Source organism: Leptonotus elevatus, chromosome 7 (assembly GCF_054856555.1).
Source record: "Leptonotus elevatus isolate MCC_2025b chromosome 7, RoL_Lele_1.0, whole genome shotgun sequence".
NCBI lineage: Eukaryota > Metazoa > Chordata > Actinopteri > Syngnathiformes > Syngnathidae > Leptonotus > Leptonotus elevatus.
The window spans coordinates 7,082,587-7,097,105 of record NC_141245.1 but is presented as its reverse complement, the minus strand read 5'-3'; the positions used below and the strand labels follow the sequence as shown (position 1 = coordinate 7,097,105).

Genomic DNA, 14,519 nt, shown 5'->3' with positions numbered 1-14,519 from the left:
AACTTTATATATTACTAACACAAAGAGTACATACACCCAATACATGTGTAACATCCATTTAATACCAGTTTATATGACAAATTTGGAAATTACAAACATTGCTTTATTAAAACATCACCACCAATGTTTTGATAAAAGTGGCAGGGTAATAGACAGATGATCAAATAGCCATGAGGGAGACAAAACAGAAGCAGAGGGAAAACTGATATAGTGAGGGGAACAATATTTGAAGAAACACTACCTCTCACATTTTGTTTCAACCCCCCTCCCCCACCCCCGGAACGCTCCATTTTCGAACTATATAAACCTCCCATAAAGATTTGGATAAAAGAGCCAATAATATTAAAGTATTAGCATGAATAACTTACTGAAGCTTTGGCTAAAACATTTCAAGGAGACCAGAAAATAAACACAAATGAGGTCAATTTTTTCATATAGGAAAAGTGTGTCAACAAAAAGATAAATTATAAGCCCCTTTCATTTCTGTTTAGGTTTGTTCTCCATGTCAAAATTTGATTACTGGTATTCCCCCAAGCCCCATGCTTAGCGCTGCAGTCAAAAAGATAGACTGTGTATTTTGAGGGGGAAGAATATCAACAACCATCAATATTCTAAACATTTTCTCCAGAGATGTTGATGGATTGCACAAATATCTCTGTGGTGACCAGCGCTAACACTCATGAAGACACATGCAGGGACAAAGAATCCAGCACACACTGGTGTTGAGGTCTCAACACACCTGGGTACTGAGGTTGGTGCATAACCGAGAACAGACGAGGATCATCTAGCACCCTGCTGGAAAGAAGCCAGAACAAGAAGCCAATCCCCACAGCAGATAAACACCCCATCCTCTGTCTGCCCCTACCTAAATTTGCACTGGGTGAATGGTGCTTTTCCTCATTATCATGGTCTCTGCCCCACCAGAGTGTATGGGGACAGTGAGTGTCCATAAGGTGACCTCATCACCAAAGAGTTGATACATGCACATAAAATGAGTACCATAGAAGTCTTCTGCTGAGTGCACTACGAAAAACACGACTACACACTTGAATAATAATATAAAGAGTTTTCCCTACATACTACTAACATAAGGGTGTGGGTCAGGGAGTAGGAAAGGGATGGATAAACAGACAGGTGAAAAGTACAAAGACAACGTGAAATCATTTAAGCACGTTCCCCACGGATGCGACGTGCCAGCTGGATGTCTTTGGGCATGATGGTGACACGCTTGGCATGGATGGCACACAGGTTGGTGTCCTCAAACAGACCCACCAGGTAGGCCTCACTGGCCTCCTATGGTGGACAAAAAAACATTTTAGTGAGACGGTGTTCCAAAATGAGCAACTGCTGGCTCTAATCGGAATGACGCAGACCTGCAGAGCGCCGATGGCTGCACTCTGGAAACGCAGATCCGTCTTGAAGTCCTGGGCGATTTCTCTCACCAAGCGCTGGAAGGGCAACTTGCGGATCAGAAGTTCAGTGGACTTCTGGTAACGACGGATCTCACGCAGAGCAACAGTACCAGGCCTAAAAAACAAAACAAAACGTTTCTTTTGAAAAATGATGGATGGATATGTGGACATTGTGGACAAAATCACACGGCAATCCTCCGAGGGAAGCAGCCGAACCCAACAGTGTGCGGGATTTGTCAATTAGTTTTCATGACTGTCCTACTGTCAACCACCAGTTTAGAAACGATCAAAACTACTATATTGTATCACATCAGCTTTTATAAATTTCAAGTTGTAATACAGTATATGTTTATTCAGAGATTCATCTAGTCGTCACTATGGATTATAATGAAAATCCAAAACTATTATAACGGTACCAATGGAGTATATTCAGTGCATAAATTATGTTTTACAATAACTCATCTATAATTTCATGTGGTTGAAATACTGAGGCATGTTAAGTTTATGTTGTCAAAATGCAAAATGCTTTCACTAAAAAAAAAAAAATTACATTCTGAATGAAGCGCCATCAAGCCAAAACTTGTCGACCACCATTTTATTTTTTTTATTTTTTTGCATTTGACGCTGTGTGTGCCTATTAGGTGTCAATCCAATCATGGTTGTAATTGTAACCAGCTTCAAAGTGCAGCAAAACATAAAACTACAAGCCCGAGTGGAGGATCAAGAGAAAAGAAAATGCTTACTAGTAATCTTAATCTACTAGCCAACAACAACAACAAAAGTCAATATTAGTTGTGATTTACTTGATAATGCATTACACACATTAGTATATTACAATTACTATAAGAAAATGAAGGAAATATATCTCATTATACAATCAGGAGGAGTACTGGCGTTTTGGGGTATTTAGCCTATATAGTTACTAATATCCCATCAAAAATTATTCAGACAAAATATTAATCTATTTTTTACATGAGAATAATAATAAAAAAAGAAGCACCTGTAACGATGGGGCTTCTTCACACCTCCAGTGGATGGGGCGCTCTTACGGGCAGCCTTTGTTGCCAGCTGTTTACGTGGAGCTTTGCCTCCAGTGGACTTACGAGCAGTCTGTTTGGTACGGGCCATTGCTACTTAAGATCGCCTGAAGATGATACAAACAATATAAAGACATATTTTATTGTGCATCAATTAGTTGCATATGACATGATTAACAGCAATAAACAACGTGTGAAATTTATATCACAGGCAGTGTCTAGCACTACCCTGCATTAGCATATTTCGAAAGGCAGACATTTGGTACATCTACTATTTTATCAATCTCAATAGTTGGGCAAGTGGTCATGTTTTTGGCCAGTTAGTGCATTTGAACATTTCGAACTTGAAAAAAAAAAGTTTACGTCATAGACGTCAAGAGACATCAATCAAAGACGAATACCGATACTATTGGTCGTCAGACCTAGGAATAAATGTAAATATCAAATCTAAGCCATTCAACGCGTTCCTTCTGGTAAGTGGGCGGGCTTCACAGCTGCTTCCAGTTTGCGGGCCCGCCTCCCTCGCTCTGATGATGGCGGCGGTTTGATGCGCAAACGGGATGAAGACCAAGGCAGACGGCGCACCACGTAAACAACTTCGATTTAACAAGTTGCCGTTGTTCCCGGTTATCGGAAGACTAAAACATTATTAAGAAGACATTCCAAGGATTTCAGAAATATGTAAAGCACACTTGAACGGCTGCACTAGCACTTCAGAGCAGAGTAGAACCGGCGCACAATTCGAAACAGAATTTTCGCCTGGTCTGAGCGGCTGTAGAAAGACTGCGACTTCACTGTCGTCGTCTCCACCGCGCCGTGTTGTTTTCAAACACGACAAAAACGAGCGTTTATTCGCCGTATGCATAAACACGGGAATTGAGTAAGTTGCACAAAAAAGTCTAAAGTTAATTGACGACAAGAATAGCGCGTAGGAAATGGCTTACCTCAAGAAAAAGTGTATAGAAGTGGTGAGAAACCTTTCGCTTGTCTATTTTCTTCTTCGTATCCACAATGAGAGGTAGCGACCAGCGGGTAAAATGGCCGCCGCATCAATCAAGTGTCCCAAAATGCAACAGTGTTGAAGTCATTTTTTTCGGGTTCTGTTGAATACGGGCGTCACTCATGATTGCCAAAACTAGTCTCAACATGTTTGACCGCAGTCGCTTCTGTTTGTTTAACGGCATGACGCTCGCTATTGTAACTTGTTCTATTTTTAACTTTTACGAATGTTTGTGATTTTCGGTAGTAAATTAAATGGCAGGGGGAAAAAGTTACTTCTAGTGACAGCACTGTATTTATTTATAGTGGCGTGACCTATGTTGTTTGTATTTGTTTGATCAATAAAAAAAGGTTACTTAAAAACATGGTGGCATGATATTAATTGACAGAGTAACTGAAATAAGAACTACAATGGTAAATATTATATTTATAATATATATATTGTTTGTAGATCAAGTTACTTCCAGTCTGTATTCATTTTTAAAACAATGTACACTTATTTGTATTGTCTAATTTGTTTCAAATATCACGTTTTAATCAGCGTTTTCACACAATATTACAGCAGCAGATCTGGGGGGGTAAACACATTCTTTTCTTGGGACTTATGGATATTGCAGACCCAAAATGGCTTGCGCTCTTTGATCATGCAATGTTACTGGTCGAACAAACATGCCATTTTTGGGGTCTCCTGAAAAGTGACAGTTATGGAAGTACTGTACAAAGTTTTGGTTCATTGCCGGCGATATAAAATACAACATACAATGACATTATTTAACCACAATTAGTTTTATTTATGTTTGTATGTGAATTTTGGAGTACAAATGTTTTAGCCTTCAAAATGACCAAAAACACAAACCAAAAAACAGTAGAAAAAAATAGGTTATCGACCTGAGAGAGAAACAAAAAATCATAACATTGCATGGACATAATGTGGTGAAAACCAAGAGTAAAATCAAAATAGGGCTGCTACATATATGCCTCGTATAAGTGTCAAACCATGCAGCCATTGCAATGGCATTTGAAATTGGATTCTGATACAATATGAAACACCACTGTTGTAAAAAATAGAACTGTGTTTATACGTCTATTTTAAAATGACCCCCTAAAAATTAACGACCCATAATAAACGAATGTGTACATTTAAAGATGAAAATGTCTTAATGCTATATACTATGCGTATTCCAGATTACATACTACTCATGGCTAGCAAAAACACCATATTCATTGCAACAGCTAAAGTGAGGAGTGTAATGTTTCAAACTCAAATTAATATATATTTAAGGAAACTCTTCTACTTGTAGCACCAACCAAGACAATCACGCATTTACGGTTATCACAGTCATGATATATAGAGAACCTCAAACCAAACTACTATATATGTAGGGAGAAGGAAAGGATGGTGATGGGACAAGAGAAGAGCATTTCATAAGAAAGAAACAAAATTAAGCACGTTCCCCACGGATGCGACGTGCCAGCTGGATGTCTTTGGGCATGATGGTGACACGCTTGGCATGGATGGCACACAGGTTGGTGTCCTCAAACAGACCCACCAGGTAGGCCTCGCTGGCCTCCTATGGTGGGAAAAATAAATAAATATTGAGCAGTTTTAGTGAGATGACATCACCACATTGAAAAGCTACCAAATCTCATCTGAATGATACAGACCTGCAGAGCGCCGATGGCTGCACTCTGGAAACGCAGATCCGTCTTGAAGTCCTGGGCGATTTCCCTCACCAAGCGCTGGAAGGGCAACTTGCGGATCAGAAGCTCAGTGGACTTCTGGTAACGACGGATCTCACGCAGAGCCACGGTCCCGGGCCTTTACAAGACAGAAGCGATGTTGCACTTAGTTTGCTGATGGTTCACACCAGTACGAAGAGCAGTCTTAAAAGTTGTCTGTTATACAGCTAAAGCATCATAACGGAGCAACTCATATTTACCCCTGTAAAATATTACTGAAAATCATTATAACGAATCTATCAGAATATAAATATTGTTGTTGTCTGAAGAAGAGTCACTGACTCTCACCTGTAGCGATGGGGCTTCTTCACACCTCCGGTGGAAGGGGCGCTCTTCCGGGCAGCCTTTGTGGCCAGCTGTTTACGTGGAGCTTTGCCTCCAGTGGATTTACGAGCAGTCTGCTTGGTACGGGCCATTACTGCTGTGGTTCAAAGCTGAAAGTATACAAAGTTTTGCTTCAGTTCCTGCACGACAAATTAATTTTTTAATGTGAAACGACAATCATGGTTGTGGATATAGAGGGTATACAAATACAACAATAAAAGTGTGACGTTGTTTAAAATGTTATAAAAGTAAGGTTTTAATTTTACGGATGCTTTTATTCGGTTTGTATGTGCGCTTCGGGGAATGTTTCTCATCTCCGGGGCAGTATAGAAACAGAATGTCTTACTTCATAAATGACAACGGAGTCGTCCAATCACGAGAGTGCTTGAATGTTGTTGTGAAGCTTTCATCCAATGACAACAGCATAACTAAAAACCCCTCCTATTGCGCACTGGTGAGGGTACGTTCGTTTCAATGCACTAGTAATTCCTGTGTGGCACTAGCGTATATTTTCCAATACAGAATGAGCTATTTTAGAAGAAACCAAAGCGACACCGCCCCAGTGGGCTGTGACATCTAATACTCTAACACACCCGCACATAATGGCTGGCTGCTGCCATGAAGAACGTAAACGGGAAGGAAAATTCACTCTAGTGATCGCAATGGTGGTGAAAAACACGACCGAATTGTGTAAACCCCGCAGCATGAAAGTGGAATATTATTTTCGAGGACGACATTAAACATGTCAAAGGTTCACTTGGTGGACATTATTTTGTCAGCTGACTCTCCAGTCAAGGAGCACTTCCGAGACAAAATCGAGCAGATCACGAATGCTTCTTCAGGTTGCTGACTCGCAGCAGGCAGATAAAGGCTCGACGGCTCTGCATTTTGTTGTTTTTAGCGAAAATCGACGAAATATTCGTCCATCCGAAATCCCGAAATGCTGGAAATGATAGATTGACGTTCGATTGCAAATGTGATACTCACCTTTGAAATTTTAGTTAGAAATTGCAGGTTTCAATTGGGATTTAATTTCTTGAGTCGCTTACGCGTTGTTCTCGCTACAAAATGAAGGGAGGGAAAAAAGGAAAAAGAATATAGGAGCGCGTTTGGAGACACGTTTCCCATGATGCATTTGGAACAAACATACATGCCGCAACATGATACTATCGACACGAACACATGTGCACTATAAACACATTCTTATTTTAATAATTTTTATATTTTAGTTAACTTTAAAGCTATTTTTTTTGTTTTCAATAAACATTTCACATGAAAGAAAATTCAACTAAACTCCGGTTCTAGACTAATTGCCTTAGTGTTATAAACCATTTTGTGCTTTCTAATTTTAATTATTTTGATATTATAGTAATAAATATAAACCCATTATTGTAATTTATCCAAACCTAAAGGGGCACTTACAATTTTGTATCACGTGGAATATCACATATGTAAGATTTGTTTTCACTGACAATTGAAAATAACGGTGAAATCTACAAGACGACATATTAAAATTATTGTGAACTGTACTCCTACCAACTTTATGTAAAACAGGCTTTGTAATCGTTACGATATTTATCCTTTAGGTGGCGCAAAAGTGCGTTTCCGCACTGTAGGCCACAAGAGCACGAAAGAAGAAGACACGTGTCTCATTTCCTTTCAACTCCAACATGGCGGCTGCCAGAAGGCTGAAACGCGTGATGGCCTCGCAGCCAGGCTTTTTAAGTTTCAAGTCATCGGATTCTGCAGGTGAAGTTGGTAGTCGACGAAAGCGCTTCAACAAGAATAAGAAAAAAAGTTGGAACAAACACAGCGACATTAATGACGTCGAAGATTTTTTAGAAGACGTCAGGCATCAGGAGCGGACCACCGGGTGAGTTGGCCATAGGTTCTCTTGTGAAACACTACATAACACTCTATCTCCGATTCAGAAAGCACGATGTATTTTCTGTCTCTTCTTTCTATCCCTTGCACTCCATATTTTGAACACGTGTTGACACGATACCACACGATATGCATGCGATGTGCGAGCGTGTTGGTTGTCTAAATGTAGCTACAATTTGTTCGTCGAAGTGACGTGTGTTTTGTATTTATTCCAGTGGCCTGTTGGCTGAGAAGTCGGATGACAATTTATTCTTTCTGGATGTTGGGCAGCAACAAAAAGATGATCACAAAGGTAAGCAAAATAAATAGTTAGAATTTGTGTTTTACCTTAACATTTGTCATGGCTGACATTTACACTTTAAAAAAAAATATATATATATATATATATATAAATTATATAATGGTAGATGCTGAACCTAGTCTTACATTTGTGTCTTTAAAGCATCAGAGCAGGTGGAGGGCAAAAAGAAGAACGGGAAGTCACAGCGTCCTCTTAGGATAGACCTGATCCTCCAGCGTGACTCACTTGTCCCACCAATTAAAGAGTCAGTATGCATCACTTACTGTTTTCTACTGAACTGGAATGACCTCTCATTTTAAAAATAGACTTTCATCTCCAGTGGTCTGCAATATTTGTAAATGTGTTGTATTGTATGTTATCAAACATGTTATAAAACATTAGCCATGATCAGATTTTGAATGGTTATGTTTGTCCAATGATGATCTCATCCTTGCGCTCCCAGTATTTCCTTTTTGGAAATGTGAAGACAATTCATAGGAGCTCAGGAAACTGTTGTGTTAATGGTGTCTTGGGATCTGAGGAGTTCCAAATGCACAACTAGCGGTTCAAATCAAATATATTTAAACCAATTCTGCTTGATATGAATTATTTTTCCTCTACTTGTACTCCATATAATAAATTGATAATCTCATCTTTGTATGCTTCTACAGTGTGCTGTCCTACCAACAGCCCAATGCAAAGAAACTTCGTAATAGTGCGAAGAGGGTAGAACATCTAGCAGCTAAAGGAGTAGTACCACGGACGCAGACAAAGCTGCTCAACAGACAGACGTCAAACACAACAGCTAAAAAGGCGGTGACAGAAGCTAACAACAACCCAAACAGAGACTATTATGACATCTGGGGTCAGGAGGGTAAGTGATTTTTTTTATTTATTTTTTTGTTCAACAATGGTCCTATCCATTTGCTTGCTGTTTGTTAGTTGTTAATTTGAATAAGTGAACTGATAATTTAGGGGAGTGTGTGTGTGTGTGTGTGTGTGTGTGTGCTGAATGTAATGTTATACTGGTTGTTATTCCATTAGGGGAATTTGAAGATACACCCTGCATTGCCCTGCCTTGCTGAAGGGCACTGTTGCAAGTCATGCATGATAATTTCTTTGTAAGAATCTGTCAAATGGGTTAGAGTCCTGGCTCTGTTGCTCATGCCTGCGATGACAGTATGGTGCTCCTTAATTAATCGCGTAGCTCATGTTCAGATGTTTGCGAATTTTAGCCTGCCTGATCTAAAATAATCCTCAGTTTTCTTTTCTCTGCCACATTGTGATCAAACAAGCCCAAAGTGGAAGCTCGTGGGGTTTGATGTATTTTCTGCACTGTTTGAAGATGGCCTTTGGCAGTGTGCTGTGGATGGCACACTGCTCAATATCTCGGCATATTGCAGAGGCACAAAGTATAAACGTTAACGTTAAATCATTGAGTAAAGGCCCCATGCTAAGGTACTAAACTATAAGTTTGACTGTGCAACCATTGGTGGGTGGGAAAAATTAGGACAATACTTGTCATTTGTAATTGTTGACAATTACACTTTTTGAAGTAGCATTTTTACATCTAATTCAATTTTGTTTGTTTTTTAACCGTTTGTGTCTTCAATATAATCTGGTTGGTTGTCATGTTAAATAATTACTCCATTTAACACTTTGGAAGTATAAAAAATAAAATGGTCCCTTTTACATTTGTGTAGTATTTGCAGACATTTTCTATCTCCATTCTCCACTCACTCAGATCTGTTTAGTTGTCTGTCATTGTAACGCAGCCCATTGAACTCCGATAGTGACGGATAAAAAGTACCCAGGGGAGACTATCATATCTTCTGCCCGTAGCCGCAGTGTTTATTGGTTTAAAAGTCTAAAGTGGTAATCCCCAGTTTTTCTTTGTGAGCAGCCAGAAGTTCCGCAGATCCATGGTACCTTCAGCAGACTGGCAAGAAGCTGGTCAAGGTAAGAAACCATCTAAAACAGTTAATCACAATATGCTGCTCAATTCGTCTGTTAAGCAATCTTTTGGTTTATGTTGTGGTAGCGACCAGAGAAGTTGAATGACAAGCCATCCGTGTTACCGGCAGTGGAGGTGATCGCTCCCGGAGGTTCCTATAATCCAGACTTCTTATCACATCAGGTAAATTTTCCTCCTACTGTGTTTCTGTTAAAACAAGTGCCCGATTGATCAGATTGTCACTGTTTGACAAAGTGCAAACACTAATATCATAACCCCAATCTGTTATTGAAATTTCTTTCTGCCTAATATTGGAATTGGCATGGGCCTAAAAAAGAGAAACTCTGTGTAGGGGGGAGGGGTGTTATGTAAATAGCCCCACTGTTATACATTGGTTGAGGTAGGGCTGGGTGATTATAATCCAATATAAAGTATATATTTTGCAGAAGGTAGAGATTTTGGTGACGTCATCGTTTTAGGGCTGTCCCGACTTGTCGATGACGTAAATACGTCTGTGCGCACAACATACCGTTGACCTCGGTTGTAAACAAGTGCGCCTAGCAGAAAAGAAAGAACAGCCAAAATCGTGACTCGTCTATTCATAGTTTGTGACGGCACCAAACTTGCGACAGACGGCAGTAACACAACTTTGTCCTGAAATCACTTTCAAGCTCCAGTTAAGCGCAGTAAGACATAAATGCACTGACATTGCCAGCATTTAACGGAGGCTGCCAGCTTGCAGCATCAAGTAGCAAGCTAGCCGCGCTAGCTAGCAGTGCTAAAGTTCCCCAAAATCGCTACTGTGGTTCTGACGTCACTTATCGTTGCATAGACCAAAATCTATGGGGAGAGATTGAGAGGAAAATAGCAGTTTAAATTTAAGCAAAAAAAAAAAAGGGTGATTATCTAAAAAATTTAAAACTGTTGTTTGTTCATTATTACGTGCAAATGTGTTTTTGTCTTCTGTATTTATAATTGTTCTTTAACCAATCAAGAATATGTATTTCTATCCAAATACCCGCTTATTTGCTAGAATTTTCAGTAGGATGTCTGAATACCAAAATATTTGATAGCTGCAGCCCTAATAATATGAATTTTTCTTTAGTTTTGTGGCATGCACATGAGTTCCTACACCACACTCCCCTATCAAATCTATCTAGCCTGCACACCACAAGCTATACTGCATAGACCTATGCATCATTTTGATTCGAGATTTGCACAATAAATGTTATCCAAAGTAAATGTATTCTTTCATTGTTTTTTTTAATGCATTTAGCTTCTATAAAGGACTATGCAAATTATTTATTAAAAACACACAAATAACGTAATTATATACAGTGAGATGCAGTGTATACCGTGATATGAATTTTGGGCCATATTGTCCAGCCCTAGGTTGAGGTTTTAGGCAGGACACAACCCGCTGAACTAGGATTGGCTGCTGCATTTAGGCCGGAAAGATGGGCTACGCTGATGAAACGAGATGACCATTCCAAATATGTTTCACATTTGTACAAAATGAAAAAAAGTTTGCCACGGTTAAAGTTAGTAGGGTTCATAATAACACCACCATGTTTAACACCCTTCCTGCCTGGATGCAGCAGCTTTCTGAATACTACAAATGGCTACCAAATAAAATAAATGAATACTGTAGACAAGAGATGAAGAACATAGAATGATAGCTGTAAGCGAGTCTGTCCTAGTAGTATCTGTGCTTCTTTTTTTTTTTTTTTTAGCACTTTAAAGATGTACGATATTGGCATTAGGGCATCTCTAGTCTGAACGTTGTGCGTCCAATGATGATCTCATCCTTGCGCTCCCAGTATTTCCTTTTTGGAAATGTGAAGATAACACATAGGAGCTCAGGAAACTGTTTTGTGAACGGTATCTTGGGATCTGAGGATTTGCAAATGGACAGCTAGTCATGTAAAGCAAATGTATGCTTGCTACTTTCTTTTTTCATTTATTGAATAATTTCTTCAAATGCTTGGCCACTGCCTCTTTCCATCTTCATTCTAGTGTTAATCATGGACCCCTATCTTACAGCATTGGGATAGTCAAGTGTATGCAATTAATGGAATTCACAAGATGTGAATGGAGAAATACAGTCTCAAGTAATCAACATATAAAGGATGCTTACTCTTAAATCAGCAGATAATGAACAAAATCCTTGCATGGTCTCGTGTGCTTACATTTTGAATACAGGCTTTACTGCAAGAAGCCCACGACGTGGAGGTTAAGAAGCAGAAGGAAGAAGACAGAATTAAGAGACAGCTCGCTATCAACAAAGAAGATCGAGCAACAGAGGTACTGAGTCCTTCCAGCTCCACTGTTGCTCTCGGCTCTCAATTTGGGCAAGCCTGGATTATAACGAGTGCTGTGTCTGCAGGAGACTATCTTTCAGGAGCAAGTAGAGGGCCTGGTGGAGGAGGAAGAAGATGGAGATGGAGAAGTGCCTTCTATCGAGGAGGAAGAGGGGGGTGGGGTGGGAGGAGCCATCGCTCTGGCGGAGAAGAAGACTGAGAGACAAAGGAAAAAAGAAAAGGCGGAAAAAATTAAGGTGCTTACAAAGTTACTGCACTAAAAAAAATTGTCCTAATGATTGTGAAAAGCAAAAATGTCTAGCATGTGGAATAAGTTGCCATCTTGCCTTTTGTGCATCTTTTGTTCCATCAGGAGCAACAGCGGCTGACTGAGAAACATCAGACCAACAAACGGCAGCAACTCTTCCAGCTTCGCACCATCAAAGCTGCCATCAAACAGCAAGAGAAGAGGACCGCCGTAATACACAAACGACGAAAGGCCAAAATGGAGGCCGAGAAAGCTCAGCCCAGACGCCTTGGCAAACTCAAGTATGCACTTAACATGTTCATCAAATCCCTCAGTTTTTTTTAAAAGCTTTTCTGCAATAACACCATCAGAACAGTTGCATTATGCAGCATCCACTAAGGTCACAACTGCACTTTAACACCCATTAAAAGCCACATTCTTTCCTAAATGACCTCATCTGTCTAGTGACAAAATGTCAACGTCCTTATAGGGATATATTTGATTTATAGTGCTTTAAACTAGCTCAATTTTACTTGAGAACCATTTGAAGGAGACATTTAGCAATATATATATATATATTTTTTTTTTACAATTTCCAACTCACCATCTTCTGCTCTGGGTTATCCGGTTATAAGCTTACATTTTTTAAAATCTTTGGCAGAAAACAGTTTACAGATGTTCTGGTATTTAGCACTTTTTTTCTCTTTCCAGGTTTCAGCCTCAGGACCTTGAAATCAAACTAAGTGATGAGCTCACCAGTTCCCTACGACAACTAAAGGTACTGCTTCCCTGTCAAAGCTTGCCCATTACCGACTTTTCCTAAAAATCTGGTTATTACTGATTCTCTGTGACAACAGTGCTCTCTAAAAGCACTCATAACAATTATAGAATGTCTAATTGAATTTAAATAGATAATTAAAACCGCCAGTGGAAAGCAAAACTCCGGAAAATAACTTTATCCATTTTCTGTAAAAAAAAAGAAGAAAGTATTTTAAGCATTGACTGACAAGTATGTGCCTGGTTGTCTTTGTTGGACATGTAATGCCGTACTGATACAGCCAGAGGGCAGCGTCCTCAAGGACCGCTTCAAGAGTCTGCAGAAGAGGAACCTAATTGAACCCAGAGAGAGAGCCAAGTAAGAATCTGCTTCACTTTGACATAATGTTTTATGCGTTGGTCATGGGGACATACAGTTTGTTCAAAATGTGTGTTGTCTCAAACGAGCGTCTCCTCGCCCCCTTTAGGTTCAAGAGGCGGTACAAGTTGAAGTATGTGGAGAAGAGAGCTTTTAGAGCCATCACTTAAGGCCGCAGAGCCTGAGAAGACGGGAGCCTAGTAAAAGCCACAAATGCAACATAATGGAACCATTTGTATATATAATGTTATGACCCGCTGACCTTTTCAGACAATACAACAATTTTATACACAAATTACACTTAATTGATTATTAAAATGCTGTGTGATTTGATTTGTGTCTGGACAGGGCGTTTTGATCAGGTGACAATGGTCCTGTTATTGTTCTTATTGTTATGATCAGAAAATGAGTTTGTTCATGCCAAGTGTTGGTGTGCTATTATTCAAGTGTAACTAAGCACAATAGCAAGAAGCTCAGTCATGTCAAGTGTAATTGTGCAGCAGATTTGTTCACATCTCAATTCACTCTCTTTGCAGCAGTGTTTGAATAAATATCAGATATTTCTACTTCATTTGAGGGTTTTGACTTACTAACAATTTATTTGACTAAAGTCTCAAAGTTGATTGAATGTTATTTATGTTTCTGAGACGAAGCAGCAAGCTGATGGGATTTAAGGAGTTTGGCCACATGGTAATTGATTTCATGCCATCATCTTAAAACCTTCAGTGCCCCACAGAGGTAAATGAGGTGCGACCACTTTGTCCCTTTTGTGCCTTGAGTTTCAACAAAGCCTCTTATCCACTAATCTGTGCGAAAATGTCGTCTACGTTTGAGACATCCTGTAGGCGCACGCTTTCTCCCAAGAGATTTGTTGCTGCTTTTCACACGTAAACTGCACAGGTGCCTTTTGTCACTGCAAAGATCTCATTTAGCGCTGCAGTTTGTCTCCTATAAGTTGCGAGCACAGATAAGTGAACAAAGATACACAAATAATAATCTAATAAACTGCGACAGTGCAGCGTTTAGGAATAACTGCCCTATTGGATCCTTCCTATTACATACCAAATGGCTGAGAATGTCATACACATTTCTGCTCAACAACCGTATACTGATGTTTAACAATGTATGTAGACGAGTACAGTACTTAATTTCGAAGAACAAAATGTTGCACAACTTGCACTTAATTCACATGCAGCAGACAAATCGA

General features: G+C 39.6%; 3 protein-coding genes across 3 annotated transcripts; 1 reads left to right on the top strand and 2 right to left on the bottom strand.

Annotated features, from left to right (window-relative positions):
- Positions 1 to 40: 40 nt before the first annotated feature.
- On the bottom strand, positions 41 to 3,562 carry LOC147170691 (histone H3.3A). The gene is made up of 4 exons (XM_086081110.1): positions 3,394 to 3,562; positions 2,413 to 2,556; positions 1,374 to 1,527; positions 41 to 1,293 (listed from the first exon to the last, which is right to left on the bottom strand). Exons 2-4 carry the CDS (start codon positions 2,538 to 2,540, stop codon positions 1,165 to 1,167), a joined length of 411 nt encoding a protein of 136 aa, XP_085937236.1. The 5' UTR covers positions 2,541 to 2,556; positions 3,394 to 3,562; the 3' UTR covers positions 41 to 1,164.
- A 653-nt stretch (positions 3,563 to 4,215) lies between these two features.
- Positions 4,216 to 6,663, bottom strand: LOC147170690 (histone H3.3A). The gene is made up of 4 exons (XM_086080567.1): positions 6,500 to 6,663; positions 5,477 to 5,622; positions 5,114 to 5,267; positions 4,216 to 5,019 (listed from the first exon to the last, which is right to left on the bottom strand). The coding sequence occupies exons 2-4, from the start codon at positions 5,602 to 5,604 to the stop codon at positions 4,891 to 4,893; spliced, it is 411 nt and encodes a 136-aa protein (XP_085936693.1). The 5' UTR covers positions 5,605 to 5,622; positions 6,500 to 6,663; the 3' UTR covers positions 4,216 to 4,890.
- On the top strand, positions 6,131 to 13,883 carry nop53 (NOP53 ribosome biogenesis factor). The gene is made up of 12 exons (XM_086080566.1): positions 6,131 to 7,385; positions 7,612 to 7,688; positions 7,839 to 7,941; positions 8,348 to 8,550; positions 9,580 to 9,635; positions 9,718 to 9,813; positions 11,833 to 11,934; positions 12,017 to 12,187; positions 12,304 to 12,479; positions 12,889 to 12,955; positions 13,236 to 13,312; positions 13,422 to 13,883. Exons 1-12 carry the CDS (start codon positions 7,183 to 7,185, stop codon positions 13,480 to 13,482), a joined length of 1,392 nt encoding a protein of 463 aa, XP_085936692.1. The 5' UTR covers positions 6,131 to 7,182; the 3' UTR covers positions 13,483 to 13,883.
- Positions 13,884 to 14,519: the final 636 nt, after the last annotated feature.